At 48.4% G+C, this 16,382-nt stretch overlaps 2 protein-coding genes across 4 annotated transcripts; one reads left to right on the top strand and one right to left on the bottom strand.

The window, feature by feature from the left end:
- Positions 1-1,220: 1,220 nt before the first annotated feature.
- LOC116961111 (cytochrome c oxidase assembly factor 4 homolog, mitochondrial) lies at positions 1,221-2,118 on the bottom strand. Of its 3 annotated transcripts, none has more exons than XM_032990809.2 (2): positions 2,048-2,118; positions 1,221-1,584 (listed from the first exon to the last, which is right to left on the bottom strand). In XM_032990809.2, exon 2 carries the CDS (start codon positions 1,575-1,577, stop codon positions 1,314-1,316), a length of 264 nt encoding a protein of 87 aa, XP_032846700.2. In that variant the 5' UTR covers positions 1,578-1,584; positions 2,048-2,118; the 3' UTR covers positions 1,221-1,313. The 3 variants fall into 3 exon arrangements, with proteins under 3 accessions (XP_032846700.2, XP_042648115.1, XP_032846699.2); XM_042792181.1 differs by having other exon boundaries at positions 2,010-2,097; XM_032990808.2 differs by having other exon boundaries at positions 2,014-2,097.
- Positions 2,119-2,161: 43 nt separating this feature from the next.
- PAAF1 (proteasomal ATPase associated factor 1) lies at positions 2,162-16,235 on the top strand. Its single transcript, XM_042792180.1, has 12 exons — positions 2,162-2,260; positions 2,336-2,376; positions 2,810-2,913; positions 3,309-3,398; positions 6,959-7,057; positions 7,738-7,888; positions 9,994-10,188; positions 10,536-10,627; positions 12,936-13,051; positions 14,111-14,193; positions 14,834-14,916; positions 15,768-16,235. Exons 1-12 carry the CDS (start codon positions 2,214-2,216, stop codon positions 15,843-15,845), a joined length of 1,179 nt encoding a protein of 392 aa, XP_042648114.1. The 5' UTR covers positions 2,162-2,213; the 3' UTR covers positions 15,846-16,235.
- The last annotated feature ends 147 nt before the right edge of the window (positions 16,236-16,382 follow it).

The raw sequence follows: 16,382 nt of genomic DNA, 5'->3' as shown, positions 1-16,382 counted from the left end.
GCTGAACAACTGCTGCTTGACAGAAAAAAAAGCTTCAGAGGGCAGAGGCAGGAAGGTTGGAGCTGTGTCAGGCAGTGTATGCAAAATTTCTTCTTAATTTCTGATTTGCCTTTTAAGCCATAAAGGATAAATATTCCCCTGGATCCCTGAAGCCAATCTACTTCTTACAACAGCCATTTTGAAAGGGAGAAATTCCTTGTGCCTCAAAGGGACAAATCTCAGAAGCACAAAGCAGTTTGGGGAGCTTCCCAGGATGGTGCCAAATGATTTTTCCTAGGACTGTTGCTTTTCTCAAAGGATGGGGAACCGAGGATGCCCTAAATTTGGCTGGGCTGCTTAGCAGCTTATCACCATCCTCAAAAACCTAGAGTCTGCAGGAGCTGTGACTTTTGGGTGCACATACAGGCGCTGGGTCAGATGGGTTGCAGCACCTGAGTTTTTGCTGTAATCCTTGTTATTTCAAATTCTGAGAGGTGCACGTGGCTGTTTTTATTTAGGCTGGAGCTGAGATGACACCTGGTCACACCATCCCATTACGAAGTTTAACAAAATTTGAGCTCTGGTTTGGTAAGTGTCTAAGAGGAGGTTCTGTTCATGTCCCAAACCTGGTTTGAGGTTTTTTTTTTTTTTTTGTTTCCCTCCTTTCTAAGCACCAGATCTTTAAAAGAGGAAAAATAGCTCATTAGTCCTCTCCTCCAAACTGGGGCTGCTTGGGGGTTGATGGATATTTATTTGTGGTCCCATGCTGGTTGTGATTTTTTGGCTGGCAGCCCCAGCACTCGCATCTCTGGGAAACAGCCTGGAAAATTCCCCCTGGCAAAAGCCACAGATGCCCTTCTCTTTCCAGCCTACAAAAAGCATTTCTATTTTCGTTTTCAGAGCTTATTTGGGAGGTGGTGCTCAGAGGAGCATCCCGTTCTGTAAGAGCCTTTTTTTCCCCATCCCCAATGCTCTTGGTGCTTCCCAGGAGAGAAATCCCACCTAAAATCCTGTCCTGTGGGACACAAGGTTATCACTGCTGGGAAAAGCCTTGTGATGGTGGATGGAAGGACACGGATTGGAAATCCACATTAGGGCTGTTGCGGAGCTGAGACCCAGGCTGTGGGCTGTGAATGCTCTTGGTTTGGGACAGTTTTGGGCTGAAAAATCCCAATCTCACCCCTCAACCATCCCCTCCAAGCTGTTTATCTGCAGTGGCACAGATGGAGCTGAGCGCGTCGGCACAGGACAACAACCACTGGATTTAATTTTCCCCGACACCGCAGTTACCCCATTCCTGGGGTACCCGTGGTTGGTGGGACCAGTTGGGGATTTCATTCAGGAGAGGGCTGGGTTTGGGGGGAGCCGGCTGCCCGCCGCGGTTCCTTGGCCCGTTGCCGCTGGGCCATGCACTCGCCGAAAGCCCGGACTTGGGTTTGGCAGTGCCGCCAGTCCCGCCGCTCCGCCATGCACTCCTGCAGCTCCCGGTGCTGCGCCGCACAGCCCGTCCGCAAAATCATGGCGTCCACTGGGTCTTCCTCCTCCTCCTCCTCTTCCTCCCGTGACGGACGGCTCCTGGCGTGACCGGGCCTCGCCATGGCCGGGCTGGAGGGAGGGGGGCAGGCATTGGGGTGCTGCCTTCCCCCTCAGAGCACTGCTTGGGTTATCGCCCCCCCTTTTTTTTGAGGGGGGGGGGTACCCCCCTCCCCAGGGTGCTCAGCAAGCTCTGCGCCCCCCCCCCCCCCCCCCATCCCTGTGGGTGCCTATGCCCCCAATGGGTGCCCCTATACACTCCATGCCTCCTCCAGGAGGAGCTCAGCACCACATGCCCCCCCCACCCCTCCCTCCATGCACCTTACTGCCCAGCATCCCCCCCGCACCTTACCCCCGCCCATGGGTGCCCAGTATGCCCTCCAACCCATAATGCCCATCCTCCTCATCCCCCATAGGTACTCAGAGCACCCACAGCACCCACCCATGAGTGCCCAGCACCCTCCCCAACCCATAGCTGCCCATTCCCCCTCACGCACCCACCCATGGGTGTTCACCCCTCCCTCATGCATCTCACCAGCGCACCGAGGCCCCTTTAAGGCTGGCGTCGGAGCAGGCACTTCCGGGTCGGGGCGTGGCCGCGGGATCGCTCTCTCATTGGATAGCGTTCCCCTCCCGCGCCCCCCTTCCGCAGGGGCTGACGGGAAAGAAGAAGGCGGAAGTGGAGGGGGTGTCTCGGCAAAATGGCGGCCACGCTGCGAATCCAGAGCGACTGGAGCCAGGCGCTGAGGTGGGTACGGCTCTACCGGGTCCCTTCTGCTGCCTGCGGGCCCCCGCCCTCATCTTCCGCTTCTTTTCTCCACAGGAGGGACGAGGGCGAGGCCTGGCTCAGCTGCCGGAGCCCCGGTGAGTGCTGAGGGGCCTGCGGGTGTCTTGAGGGGGAGGTGGGCTGAGGAGGTGTCTGGGCGGCTCGAAGGAGCCTTGGGTATTAGGAGGGGGTGAGGGCGGTTGTGAGCGTATGCCCTGTGGGTTAGGAGGGGGTGGAGGCGGGTGAGGGGGCGTCCCCTCGTTTAGGAGAGGGTGGGGGCGGTTGGGGGGGTGTTCTGGGGGTTAGGAAGGGATGAGGGTGCTTGTAGGGGTGCCCCCTCGTTTAGAACGGGGTGAGGGTGGTTGGGAGGTGCCATGAGGGTGGGTGAGGGGCAACTTGTGAGTTAGGACTAGGTGAGGGTGATTGCGGATGTGCCCCCTCATTTAGGAGGGGGTGAGGGTGCCCTGTGGATTAGGAGGGGTTGGAGGGAGTCCGGGGGTGTGGCTGAGCTGATGGCTCCTCTCCCCACAGGGAAGCCGACTCTGTATGGCAGCCTGACCCGCCGCGGGCTCAGCACTGAGGGTGTCCCTGACATCGCCGCTTCCGAGGGCTTCGTGGTTGGGGAAGTCACCAAGGTGCTGGGGCTGAGGTGGAGCGGGGGTTGGTGACCATCTTCCTCGTGCAAAAGGGTGATCCTCTTACAAAATTGCAGCCTAAAGCTGTCACCCAGTCCCCTGCATGTCTCTCCCCAGCTGGCCTTGGCCTCCTGCCTGTCCAGTGCTCTGGAACTAGTCTGTAGCATCCCATAGTCATGTTGGGGCTGTGTGTCATAGTGGCCAAGCCGTAGTGGCCATCCCTTGCCACCCAGGGTCTGCATCTTGAGGAGATATAAGAAGACAAACCCAACACTGCACCTTCCATCACTCTTTAGACTGTGAGAGACCAGTCGGGACCAGATTGTAGCCCTACCTTGGCAAGCTCTGTGTTTCAGTAGGACTAACAGCACTTCTAATTCTTTTTCCTCCTCTAGAAAAGTATTCTCATTTCTTGTCCTCACGAAAATGTGTCCACAAAGTTCCTGGCCCCGTACACAACTTTTTGTAGAATTCATCAGAAAAGCGTAAGTAACTTTGCAGAGTGAGTGGGAAATAACTGCAAGCGACCGGGAACTTTCATAATGTGTTTCTGATTATTGCTTGCTCGTTCTGAGGGGTGACCTGCAGCATGACTTTGTCAACTAGGTAAAAAAACATATCAAACCATAGAAATTTAGGAAACTTGATCTTGGTTAAGCTTATCCCCCCAAAATAATGTCTATAATTCTTTAGATTGTTTTCTTGCAAGTGATTTAATTTCTGTTCACTTCAGGCCTATGACAGATCCCCTTGTAAAGGAGTAAGGTGTGTGAAAAAACAAGATAAAAATAAGAGGTACCAGGCACTGAGTTTTTAATCTATGACTGGTTCAAATCTATCCCCAGCAGCTGTTTGCTTCCATGTAATTAAGTTGTCTGTCTCTGATGTTCACCGTATGAATTTCTGTTTGTGGTGCCGGGAATTAAATTTTGCATAAACTCAGTGACCTAGTGGGAATTCAGAAACCAGGAAAGCTCAGCTTGTATTTAAAAAAATAAAGAAATTGCATGAACTTCTCACTTAAACGCAGTCCAGCTCATTTTGCTGTATAATTTCTTACTGCACCCCATGATTGATGGGTACAATGGATGCAGCTTCTCACTGAACAGTGATACATAGCGGCTGGTTCTGACCTGAAATTTCATTTCTTCACTGAAGAGAAGCACATAACTTGACTTTGCTGGGATGGAGTCTGTCGTTTTGCTGAACACTTAACCCTATGTGGAAATTATTCAAGAAACTAGGGAGTGTGTAGCCTGCAGGTACGGCCGCCTGCCCTACAGGGAGTCCTCCAAAGGCTCCTGGAGATATTTTAGTACTCTTGTCTTGTGATTTATTGAGTAAACTGTTGTGATAAACCCAGCTGAAAATGCTGAAAAGTCAGTCTCTGTTAATGAAGCTCAAAAGCGGTATAAATCAAGGTGCGTTTTGACAGAAAGGCAATTCCATATCTCTTACAGCTGTTTTAAGAGGAAGCGAGGCTCTGCTGAGAGATGGAGCTTGGCAGTAAGGCAGCTCTGGAGACAGAGGTGAATCACTTCTCTGAGCTTTGTGCTACTTAAGAGTCCCCAGCTGCCCTTTTGTGTGATAAATGCATTCAAAGCACAGCAAAATGGAAATGTGGGTGTGTTTAGTCTGCTGTCAAATGAGTGTGATGGGTTACAGCTGCACTGCAGATCTCTCTGGAAGGCAGCTGAAGCAATATCTATTAATATGTAGATGAGTTTAAATTGGTGTGGACTAAGCTCCAGTTATCCTTTTTACCTGCTGCCTCTTGTTCTGAGCACTTGTGCTTGGCCTTGCCTGTTTACAGCTCCCTCCTGAAAATTTGGGAGTATGTCACGTGTCAGTGAGGCTTTTTGTTCCTGTTTGAATGACCTTCACAGTTTTGGTTTTGTGGGTTGTTTTTTTTTTTTAAACCAAGGAGCAAATTACCACAGATTGGTTTGTTATATAAAATACTACTTGTGTTACCAATGTATTTCTCACATTACCAATATGTAAGTAAATGTACTTAACAGCTGTTCTAACAGCTAAACCGTTATCTTGTGCTGTTATTTAAATCTTCTAATTCCTGTTATAATTCCCAATATTTTTTTTAAGTGGTTGAGTATTGATCCTGCACCCTGTTGTGATTTGAGCTGTTGGAGCTTTTCAGGAGAGCAGTTTGGTCTGACTTTTGATCAAATAGGAGAACTTGGGACTGAAGTGTGACATATCATGTCCCCACAAACCCTGGCTGATGCACGTGCGGCAATAGGATGCCATAGGAGATCCTCCTTAACATCTGGAAACAGCTGGATATTGATGCAGGTCTCTTGTCCTTGGTCTGCCAGAGGGCATTGTCCTTAAATCTCAGGCCTTTAGCTGTCATCTTTCTTGACAAGGTTTCTCAATCTAATCATATCTTCAGGTTTCCCTGTGAAAGTACTAGTAAATCCAACTGTCTCTTCAGGCTGGCTGCTAGCTAAGGCTGAGCGCGTGCATGTGGATGGATAAGAACAGTTAATTGTTCAGAAAAGCATTTAATTTGGAGCCTGGGATGAAGATGAGCAGCTTCATCCCTTACCTGCCCCACCAGGTGGTCGGGACATGCAAGCGCGCTGACAGACTCTGCAAAGTAAGACTAGAAACCTGTGCATTGTGGTGTTGAGGGGACAGAATGGTGATGCAACAATGATCTGCATTTCTCACTTCTGTCAGTGCATTTCACCACTACAGTATTTTTTCTAATCCATGGAGTGCAAATGCAATTACTAGGAAGCTTTTGGAGGTAATACACTGTGACTCCAGTATCCAAATCTTGCAAGACAAGGCAGCTATTCCACTACATAGTTGTGATAGTTCTGCTGCTTTTTGAAGGATGCAGTGCTTGTGTTAACCTTTGTGCTAACAAAATCTGTATAGTTGTTTTTTCAGTCTGTTTAGTGTTGCTGCAATCTATATTGGAAATACCTCTATCAGTTGGAAGATGTGATCATTTCTTTCAAGGCTAGAATACCTGTTATTTCATGCACAACTAAAATACATCTATCCTTCCCAAATGGCAGCAACGATGCCTGGCATCACAGGAAAGGCTACCCTTCGGCAAGAACATAAGATCAACATCTGCTGTCATCAAAAGTGTTCATCTCTCCCAGTGTTTATGCAAAGAGGGTAGTTGTTAACACCTTAGTGTGATAGACTTGTGTGAGGGGTTAGCCTGCCTGCATAAGGAACTGGTTTTGAGTCAGTGTTTCAGAAAATTTAGGCTGTGTCATTGGCTTCATAAATATCTCAAACAATGTCTTGTGGGCTTGTGAGTCAGGGCACTCTCAAGTTGCTGGTTATCTCAGGCTAGCTTGGAACAACTTGGCTCAATTTTTTTAATCTGTGTACAAGAGTTGCTAGAAAAAATCCAGATTTCCGCTTCACCTGGAGTAAACCTGAAATACAGCTGCTGTTTGTGTTGGCTTCTGACTTAGCATTTCTTTTTCTCCCTGCTTTGCAGATCTCTGCAGAGTCGCAGGTAGAGAAAAACAATTTATCTGTCAAATTTGGTGGCAATTACAAGAAATCTGGGGTGCTTTGTGTTAGGTTCCAGTCACCCAACTTGTCTGAGCCCTGGCTACGTGTCAGCCCAGATCAGCAGCTCGGTCTTGAAGGAGGAATGCATCAATCTGTGTGAACAGATAAATTAAGGAGAACTTATTTTTATGCTGCCCTTGTCCTGCTCTTCAGGATCCAGTTGGTTTTTTTTTTTTTTTTTTTGCCTTCTTAAGGGCTCAATTAATATCTCATAAAACATATTGAGAGGGTGAGTCTAGAAAGCCTGTGAAGTCTTTGCTTAAATGTTAGGATATTATCAGGCTGAAACTGTTTAGCTAGAAGTATGGAAGCTCTTTAGGGTGTTTTTAAATGAGTTCAGCAGTATGTCTTGGGGAGATAACAGTGCTGAATGATCTACTTAGCAGGCCTCCCCCAGTACAGAGTTAGGCTCTTCAGCAGAAATACCTGTATACAGGCTCATATAAAACTAACATTTGGTGTTTTTACCCTCCTGCAGATTACCTGTCTTGATATTTCCAGTGGTGGAGGGCTTGGCGTGTCTACCAGCACAGATGGGACCATGAAAATCTGGCAGGCTGCAAATGGAGAAATAAGAGTAAGAGCATCTAGCTTTGACATTGATTTCGGTAATGTCACAGACAACACACATTCAGCTGTGGTCAGGCTGTCCACACGCTGTGGACTGGGACAGGCAAGAATCTGGCTTTTGACTGAAAAGCTAATTGAAACTTGACAACTCAGAGGTTTTAAGTCAAATCTGTTGGAAAGTGTGACTCGATGCTCAGCAGTCCGGAAAGGAGACCCAGGGTGAGAATGAGAATGGGTAGTTAGGAATGACAGCTCCTAACCTGCATGGTACAAGCACTGAATTTCCTCTGCAGTAGAGAAGAGGTGAGGAAAAAAGACTCCTGCCTGTGATGGACTAACCCCAACATGGCTAGCATCCTTGTCAGTTAAGGTGTTCCTTGAGGAGCTCGACCTGTCAGCTGCTTGTTTGGCAGAGGGCAAAGACATTTAACTTGTTGTTAGAAACATGTAGTATCCTTTGTTATGTAATTAGCTACTGAAATGGTAGAGGGAGGCCCAAAGTGTACCTGGTAGCTTTTTGACTGCCTTGATTTCAGACAAGTCCATTCCAGGAATGCAAACCCAGAGGATTTGAGCTTAATCCTCTGCCCACGTGGGAACACCAAGTTTTCCAGCGTCATAGCTCAGAAATTGCTCGGCATAAGGATGATAACAATGGAACTAGCACATAGTTCTTTGTTTTTCCAGAGACTATTGGAAGGCCATGTGTATGATGTGAATTGTTGCAGGTTTTTCCCATCGGGCCTCGTGGTTCTGAGTGGGGGAATGGATGGCCAACTAAAGATCTGGTCAGCAGAAGATGCCAGCTGCGTAGTAACGTTTAAAGGTCACAAAGGAGGTACAGAGTACTCATCCTTTAAAATGCTTGATCTGCTGTGTGTATAATTGTCTTGCACCTGAGGGCTAATGTTCAGTCACCAGCCTGCTGCACTTTGTGCTGTGCATTTGTATTTGATGTCTGGAGTATCTTTATCAAGCTCTAGCAACTTAGGAGTTGTATTAGATGAAACTTTATCTCACCAACCCATGTTTTCTTCATTAAGGTAAAAAGAGAGAGGAAGCAGTTCATTAGTCTGTTGCGAGTGACAGAGGTGGAGGCAGAGTGTGTTGTGTTCCTCCAGGGCAGTCGCAGCTCTCGAGAACTCTGACCTGCATTCAGTAGCCTTGCTGCCTACACTGGGAATGCCTCTTGCTTGCACCCAGATCATCCTGCTCACCTTCAGTTGCTCCAGAGCTGCTTCTCATTTTTTTTTTGTTGGGGTTTTTTGTTTGTTTTCCTTGCCCAGAAAACCATATAGAAGTTTATTATCAAGTTGCAGAACTCTGGCAGGCAGTTACCTACTTTGAGGACATGTGCTGTTGAGTGAGTAAGGCACAACAAGAACAGCTGCAAGGATACTTACATGATTATTTCTTAAGAAGGGCTGGAATAAGCTTGTTCATCCTTGTGCTGAGGGCAGATGTTCAGCTCTGCCCCTGCTGATGGTCATGCTGCTGAAAACGAGAGTAAATTCTTCACCCTCTTTGTGTCCTCATGTAGAGGATGCACTGGCCACCTTACATAGTGAGTTTAGTGCTGTTCCATGCATTCAGGGTCCACACTACAAACTCCTCCAGTTGATGCTGTTTTAATCCTAGAGAAGACCTGCAAAGGATGGAAAATGAGCTACCCAGAAAGGCTCCCAGGAGCTGTGATCAAGCTTCTGGGCCTCTGCTGATCTCAAAGAATATTTGGTTTCCAGGACCCACTATTCAGAAGCAGTGTGGATTTATGTGTAATGCTTAATCAGGCTCCCATTTCACCCCTGTTTACGCTTGGCCCAGAGCACAGTGGCCAGTGATGCTGTCTTCGTGGTGATTGCTTCCTAAGGGTTGCCAACTTGAGTGCTTGGGTGATTGTGAGCAAGTGCCAGTGTGTTGCCGATGTGGCATCAGATGCCCAAAACCCTGCCCCAAGTGAACTCCTCCCTGAGCAAGCTCCATACAGGCTCTTGTTTTCCTTGTCTCACAAGGTGCAAAGCTTTATCAAAAAGGTTAATAAGCAACGTGGCTGGTTGCCCAAAATTTGATTAACTCGGAAACTTGTCTTGCACTGAACCTGCCATTGTTCTCATGTGATTTACTTGTGTGGATTCAAAATCTTTTGCTGCAAATGTCCTGCAAACAAATCATGGCAGGTGGTGTACCACAGCTTTAGTCAGAATGATGCTGCCTGGCTCCTGATGGCTCTGAAGTTGACTTTATTCACCGCTTGTAACTCTAGCCCAAACTGCTGCACTCAGTTTGCTTGGCTTGTCCTATCACTTGAGCTTGTCATGTTTAATAACTGCTTCTGTAGGGAAAACATCAATTAAATCTACTAACCATCTGACTGTTCCCTTCCAAAAAAACACTGCGTCATTTTTCAGATCTAGACTCAACATCCCACAATGAAATAAAAGTCATTAGGGGACATTGGCATCTGCGGAAAAACTGATCTTTTGATGTTGCTGTAGCTGGATAAAGTGAATGCTGCTTGCTTCACACAGATTTTGTGATTATGCAGAGGTGGACTTGGTAACATTTTAAGCATGATGGTCCAGACTGTTTTCTGCTCAAGTTAGAGGTTAATTTTAGAGGTAGAAACTTGACAGCAGCTGCGGTATCAGCTCAGTCTGAGGCGAGGTGTTGCCAATCATTTTGTTGGTAATATCTTGCCTTTGAGCCAGGTGGTGGCTCCCATTCTGTATGGTTTGCTGGGAGCTGCTGCCTTCCACATATGTCTCTTCCTAGATGTGTCTCCCTGCCCAATGTGGCAGCACACACAATTTGGTTGTATGTGACTGGTAGCACTCTGGGGACAGTGGCTTGGGACTTGTAGTTGAGTTTCCCTTGGGAAATTAAGTCCTTTGTCTATCTGCCTTCCACACTGTCTGTCTGAACACAGCCTTTGCTGTGATGCAGGTATTTTGGACACTGCCATTGTGGATCGGGGAAGAAATGTCCTTTCCTGCTCCAGAGATGGTACTGCCCGTCTCTGGGACTGTGGAAAATCTGCCTGTCTGGGTGTCATCGCTGACTGCGGCTCTCCTGTCAACGGCATTGCCGTGGGTGCTGCTGACAACTCACTGAACCTGGGCACGCCTGAAAAAGCTCCTAGTAAGCATCTTTCTCTTAATATGAATCTTCATTCCCCTGTCCCGAACTGCTTTGGTTTGTCACCTATAATCCTGAGCATGTTGCTTGCTGCTGTGTGCCCTTGTGCCACCTAGAGGGGGAGAACTGGGGTCACCAGAATAGAGCACTTGAGTCCTGAGGAGGAATTGAGCCTTATCAAGCAGTTTGAGTGACTAAGACTGGGGTTTCCTTGATTACTGGCCTACCCTGCTGGTGTCTTAGGGTCTGGAGGAATGTTGCTGTAGGTTCAGCAGGGGTGATCCAGGTTTTGGTACCATCAAGATTTGTTGCATAGCCGTAGCTGGAATTAACTGTTGTCCTTTTGTCAGGTGAACGTGAGATTGGGACAGAAGGGAAAATCCTGCTGCTGGCTCGAGAAGACAAGAAACTTCAAGGCGTGGGACTGCAGAGTAGGCAGCCGGTAAGTAGTCTGAGATGATAAGTCCTTGCCTGGGAGATTGTCCTGAGTTGCTGCTATAAAATCAGCTCCAGTCCCTTTGTTTCCATTGCTGCTGCAGTAGCTCCTTGGTTTGTAAGCTGCTCTTTACATGACTCTGCAGACCACTAGGCTGAGGAACTGAGCCAGGTTAAAACTAGATGGGTGAACTGGTTAGTGTTAATCCCATTCTGTTTCCCTGGTGAGGTTCACCATGTGGCACAAAGGGACAGAACCAGGCTGGAGGCAGGAGAGGGCTGATCTGCCTGCCTTTGGCCAAGGTCATCACTGTAGTGTTCTCCCCCATGTGTAGTCCATGGAGGAGAGACTAAAAACTGGTACAATAATATTTTTATCTCCTTCCTACTGGCCAGATTTGTATGTGGGGGAGTTGAGTAAGAATTGCTCACTAATTTAACCCAGGTGTGAGGAAGACTTATTTAAACAGTGGCCAGTAGATGTCATTGTGAAAGCAGGAACTGCAGGCTGCCTCATGCAGCCAACCTGTAAAGTTGCTGTTTTTTTCTGGCAGGTGTTTTAAGGAGGGTGTGAAGGAGGCCTTAGGTGGTCACCAGTCCTTCTACCTCCTCTTGGCAAAGGGAGATGGACTTGGTAGATCTCAAGTACTGAAAATTTTATTGAGACCATCCTGGGCAGTAGGACAGGAGCTTCTGATGAGTAGCAGGTCAAACACTTGACTTGAAATTGGAGAGACAAGGATTTGACAGATGGACCACTTGGTGGATGAGGAATTGGCTGGATGGTCACACTCAGAGTTGTGGTCAACGGCTCCATGTCCAAGTGGAGAGTGGTGACGAGTGCTGTTCCTCAGGGGTTGGGGTTGGGCCCGGCGCTGTTTAACATCTTTGTTGGTGAGAGGGACAGCGGGATCGATGCACCCTCAGCGAGTTCACTGATGACACCGAGCTGTGGGGTGCGGTGACACGCTGAGGGCAGGGATGCCATCCAGAGGGACCTGGGCAGGCTGGAGAGGTGGGACCGTGTGAACCTCATGGAGTTCAACAAGGCCAAGGGCAAGGTCCTGCCCATGGGTTGGGACAATCCCCAGCACAAATCCAGGCTGGGCGAGGAGGGGATGCAGAGCAGCCCCAAGGAGAGGGACTTGGGGGGGTGTTGGTGAGGGAAAAACTGCCTGTGAGCCAGCACCGTGTGCTCCCAGCCCAGAACCCACCCGTGCCCTGGGCTGCAGCCAGAGCAGGGGGGGCAGCAGGGCCAGGGAGGGGATTCTCCCCCTCTGCTCCGCTCTGGGGAGACCCCCCTGCAGTGCTGGGGCCAGCTCGGGGGCCCCCAACAGCAGAAGGACACGGAGCTGCTCGAGCGGGGCCAGAGGAGGCCACGAAGATGCTGGGGGGGCTGGAGCAGCTCCCTTGGGAGGCCGGGCTGAGAGAGTTGGGGGGGTTCAGCCTGGAGAAGAGAAGGCTCCGGGGAGACCTTCGAGCAGCCTCCCAGGGCTTAAAGGGGGGACAGGAAAGGTGGGGAGGGGCTCTTGATCAGGGGGTGGGGGTAGGACGAGGGGTGACGTTTTTAAACTGAGAGAGGGCAGATTTAGATGAGACCTAAAGCAGAAATTGTTCCCTGTGCGGGGGGTGAGGCGCTGGCCCAGGGTGCCCAGAGAAGCTATGGCTGCCCCCTCCCTGGAAGGGTTCAAGGGCAGGTTGGACGGGGCTGGGAGCACCCTGGGCTGGGGGAAGGTGTCCCTGCCCGGGGCAGGGGGTGGCACTGGATGATTTTTAAGTTCCCTTCCAACCCAAACCAGTCTGTGATTCCATGAACTGCTTGTGGTGTTTGTGACACGCAGAGTTTGGGTGGAACATCTATGTTCACCAAGGCTGCTCCGTGAGATTGCAAGGGCTCACCTGGAAAAAGCTCACAGCCTCAGTACCAATGACTGTGGCTCTGGGAGGAAGGAGTGTTCTTTGTCAACCTGCTGTGCAGGTCTGGTCTCGCTGCTCCATGGGTGTGTGAAGATTAGTTTGAGCTCAGCATCGGTTTGTCTGTCACAGTGACACATCCTTTCTCCATAGGAGACGCAGGAGCATTCACTGATTGCACTGTCTGTGCTGACTTGGCAAGACTGAGCTTGGAGCTCTCTTCTTCTGCATGTCTTGGAGCAGAGCTGAAGGATTATTAACCTAGCTCTGGGTTTGCCACTTTGTGCCATGACTCATGGAAGCGACTGTACTGACTTCTAAATAAATTGCTTCCTTCTGCTGGGTGTCCTGTGTCCTCATCTGTGACTATCTGACACTTGCATTTGTTTCTGTGCTCTCAGGTGTTCCTCTTCATTGGATCTGATGCATTCAACTGCTGCACATTCCTCTCAAGTACCTATATCCTAGCAGGGACTCAGGATGGGAACATATATCAACTGGATGTGAGAAACACAAAGTGAGTGCTTGGGGCTGCAAATATTTCAATGGCAGCTAGTTTTTTGGCTGGGAAAGAGAGCCAGATGGAGGCTGCTGGCAGACAATCCCCCTTCTGAAGGGTGGATACAGCCCAAGCCATGGCACTGTGAGCTTCTGTGCCTCCTGTAGATGTTTCTTTTTCCTGGGGAGCGCTGAGGAGGATACTCTTGCTTGTGTTGGTAATCTAATGGGATCTTCTCTGGAAAGTGCCTCCTAAAAGACTGTAGGCTCTGTGCAGGTTCCTGAGTTACTGAAAGGCTTTTCAGTCTTGATTTCTGACCAGGGATGCTCTTGGCAGAGCCTTACCTCTCAGATTATTGCTTCATATATAAAATTATATATTAAAAATGATAACACATTTTATATAAATTATATCATGTAATGTACATATTATGTTATATATTAATATCTGTGTGATTATATATAATTATGTACATATATATGTAGGGAGATTTAGCAGAAAGCTTAACAGCTGTATTCCTCCCACCAAAAGCACAGTACCTTCCCCTCCTTCAATGGGGAGACTTAAGTGTCTTTGTAGAATCTTACCACTTACCTGGCAAATGATGCTCATTCCAGCCCCAGGGGGAAATTCCAGCGCAGGATCTGCTCTAAATTGGTTTCTGTTAGTGTCAAAGTCAAGATCTGAGCAGGAAGACATCAAGATGGTGTTTTTGGGTGGGGCTGGGGAGGCTGGCACCGAAGTCTGAAGAGTCTTTCGTGCTGGATGAGCTCCGAGCTTTTGTCTGTGTCTTGGTAAAGATAAACCCTGTCTGTAATCCACCGTGGAGGCGTGCTGGTGGTCACCTGCTAGTTAGCTACTTACTCCCATTTCTATCCTTTGGCAACATCTGCAGGAAACCAGTGCTGACTTCTGTCTGCTTCTAGAGGATGGAGACTCTTTGCTAACCCCATGTCCTGTATGTTTTCTTCGTGTATCTTCTAAGAGCTCACATTCTTTTTTCAGTGTTTGCACATTGGAATGGGCTCTTGACTATAGATGATAATACTCATCTCTTGTTTCTGCTCCTTTTTCTAGAGCTCCAATCCAGGTCATCCATAGATCAGGAGCACCCGTGCTTTCGCTGCTCCCATACCGAGATGGGTTTATTGCCAGCCAAGGTAACTCAAGTGCTGTCTTGTGCCGTTAGAAATTGTGTAAGTTTTGTGCTCTTTGGGTGTTGCTCTCTAACATTTAAGTGCTGGCTGGTTGGGCAGTGTCCATGGCAAAAATATGATGCAGTAGGATCTATATTTAAACTGTGTATCTTTAAACTGAGAGAGGGGAGATTTAGATGACATCTAAGGCAGAAATTGTTCCCTGTGCGGGGGGGGAGGCGCTGGCACAGGGTGCCCAGAGAAGCTGTGGCTGCCCCCTCCCTGGAAGGGTTCAAGGGCAGGTTGGACGGGGCTGGGAGCACCCTGGGCTGGGGGAAGAGGTCCTTGCCCGGGGCAGGGGGGTGACACTGGGTGGGCTTTAATTTCCCTTCCAACTCAAACCATTCTATGATATTACATGATTGCTTTTCGCCTTATGATTTTGTTTTTTCCTGTGATCCTTCAAAGCAGGGCCTCTAAGTTCCCTTTCAATGATTAGAACCTGTTCCCATCGCTCTGACATCCTCACAGCACTTCTCCCTCTTCCTGGGCGCTCCAAGCATTTCTGATGGGTCTGTTAGTGCTGTTTGTAATTAAGAGCACGGCTTATTTGACTAATTGACTGATATTCCTTCCTTGCTTGGTATCTCTTCTGCTTGTGTAGGTGATGGAACCTGCTTTATTGTTCAGCAAGACCTTGATTATGTCCTGGATCTCACAGAAGCTGACTGTGACCCTGTGTACAAGGTAAGGAATATGATCTATCGCCCAAGATAAAGGGTGTAGGGAAAAGTGATGTCAGGTAGCAGGCAGCTGCCTTTATCTTGAGGTTTGGCAGCCTTCACAACGAGTTCCTTCACACGATTGACTTCTAAGCTTTTTTAAATTTTTCCTAGCTGAATTATCTTAGTATTTTGCATAAATAAATCTTCTGTGGTATACGCCAGCATTATCTCCATCGTGCAGGAGCAAAATTAAAACAGTGGAGTAGCTTGGTTGGTGGAGTAGTTCTGGCAGAGCTGTGTTTCTGTAGGGAAGTGTGAATTAATTGTGCTCAGAGGATCTTTGGGGTAAAACCAGCAGCTGCCAGTCTTCTCTTGTACCCTGGTGACTCAAGACGAGAAAGTAGGTCTTGCTGTTGTGTTTCCAGACACCCTGCTGTGCTTGTGCAGACTGGGGAGGGTGACCTGGTTTCCCTGGGCTCTCAACCTGGTAGTGCTGGTGAAAATTAGCTCTTGTTTTGGTCCCGTTCCCTCTCTCCGAACCAACACACACCCTGAAGGGTAACAGCCTCACACAGAGGCTGAGATTTGACCTGAACAACTCATTGGCATGAGCAAAACATGAGGAAAGTGTGGAAAAAAGTCTTTTTTTCCCTTTCAGGTCTAACAGAGCCACCCTTGTGTGAGCATTTCCCTGTTCCCTGAGCTCCTGGTGAATCCTTAAGATGTCCTTTAAAACCTGCTAATGCTGTTTCAGGGGACACCTCCACTTCCCTCTGTAAAAGACCGAAAGGAAAGCTGCTATCTGAGCAGCTTTAACTGTCACTTAAGAGATACTGTGCTTAAATACTCCTTTTTTTATCCCTTCTTTTTCAGGTGTCTTCTTGGGAGAAGCAAATCTACACATGCTGCAGAGATGGGATAGTGAGGAGATACCAGCTTTTTGACCTTTAAGTGTTTGGATCAGCCAAATAGTGGAGATATGTGTTGAAATAGCTCTTCTAAGTTTATTTGCCTGTACAGCGTGTTTTGAGATGTGTATATAGAAGTTTCTGAGGTATAGAAAAATTTCTGAGGCTATTGTGATGACCAGGCTTTATACAGAGGGTTTTAGTGACAGGTAATATTTCTTTTTACAAGATAACTTTGATCATTTTTAATTGGGAGAGCGGCTCTGAGGCGTTAGAGGATCTTGTGTTGCAACAACTTGTTTTTTTTTTTCACTGCTGCAAAACTGCTGTTTCTAGGGTGGGGTGTGGGGAAATAAAATGGGGGGGTGGGGCGAGGCGATGAAGGTGACTGTATCACCGTATGGACTGAAATAAAGCAGCTGCTTTGATAACATCTGTGTGGAAAAGAAATTTTCCAAGAAAACTTACGTTTTTAAAAAAATATATGAAGAGGGGAGGGGCTAGGGCGTGAGGGGCGGCCGGAGTGCGGAAGTAGACGGGGAGAACTGCAACTCCCAGGGTGCCCCGCGCGGCAGCGACA

This window comes from Tyto alba, unplaced genomic scaffold, assembly GCF_018691265.1.
Source record: "Tyto alba isolate M040663 unplaced genomic scaffold, T.alba_DEE_v4.0 Super-Scaffold_2, whole genome shotgun sequence".
Taxonomy (NCBI): Eukaryota; Metazoa; Chordata; class Aves; order Strigiformes; family Tytonidae; genus Tyto; species Tyto alba.
Note: the sequence above shows the minus strand (reverse complement) of the source record. Positions and strands in the feature narration are given on the sequence as shown.

Excerpts from the sequence above, each read along its gene's own strand:
- PAAF1 (XM_042792180.1), top strand. The coding sequence starts at position 2,214 with ATGGCGGCCACGCTGCGAATCCAGAGCGACTGGAGCCAGGCGCTGAG. Across the intron at positions 2,261-2,335 it reads GACTGGAGCCAGGCGCTGAG|GAGGGACGAGGGCGAGGCCT; the intron begins GTGGGTACGGCT and ends TTTTCTCCACAG. Across the intron at positions 2,914-3,308 it reads TGGTTGGGGAAGTCACCAAG|AAAAGTATTCTCATTTCTTG; the intron begins GTGCTGGGGCTG and ends TTCCTCCTCTAG.
- LOC116961111 (XM_032990808.2), bottom strand. The coding sequence starts at position 2,042 with ATGCATGAGGGAGGGGTGAACACCCATGG. Across the intron at positions 1,585-2,013 it reads GGAGGGGTGAACACCCATGG|CCCGGCCATGGCGAGGCCCG; the intron begins GTGGGTGCGTGA and ends CCCTCCCTCCAG.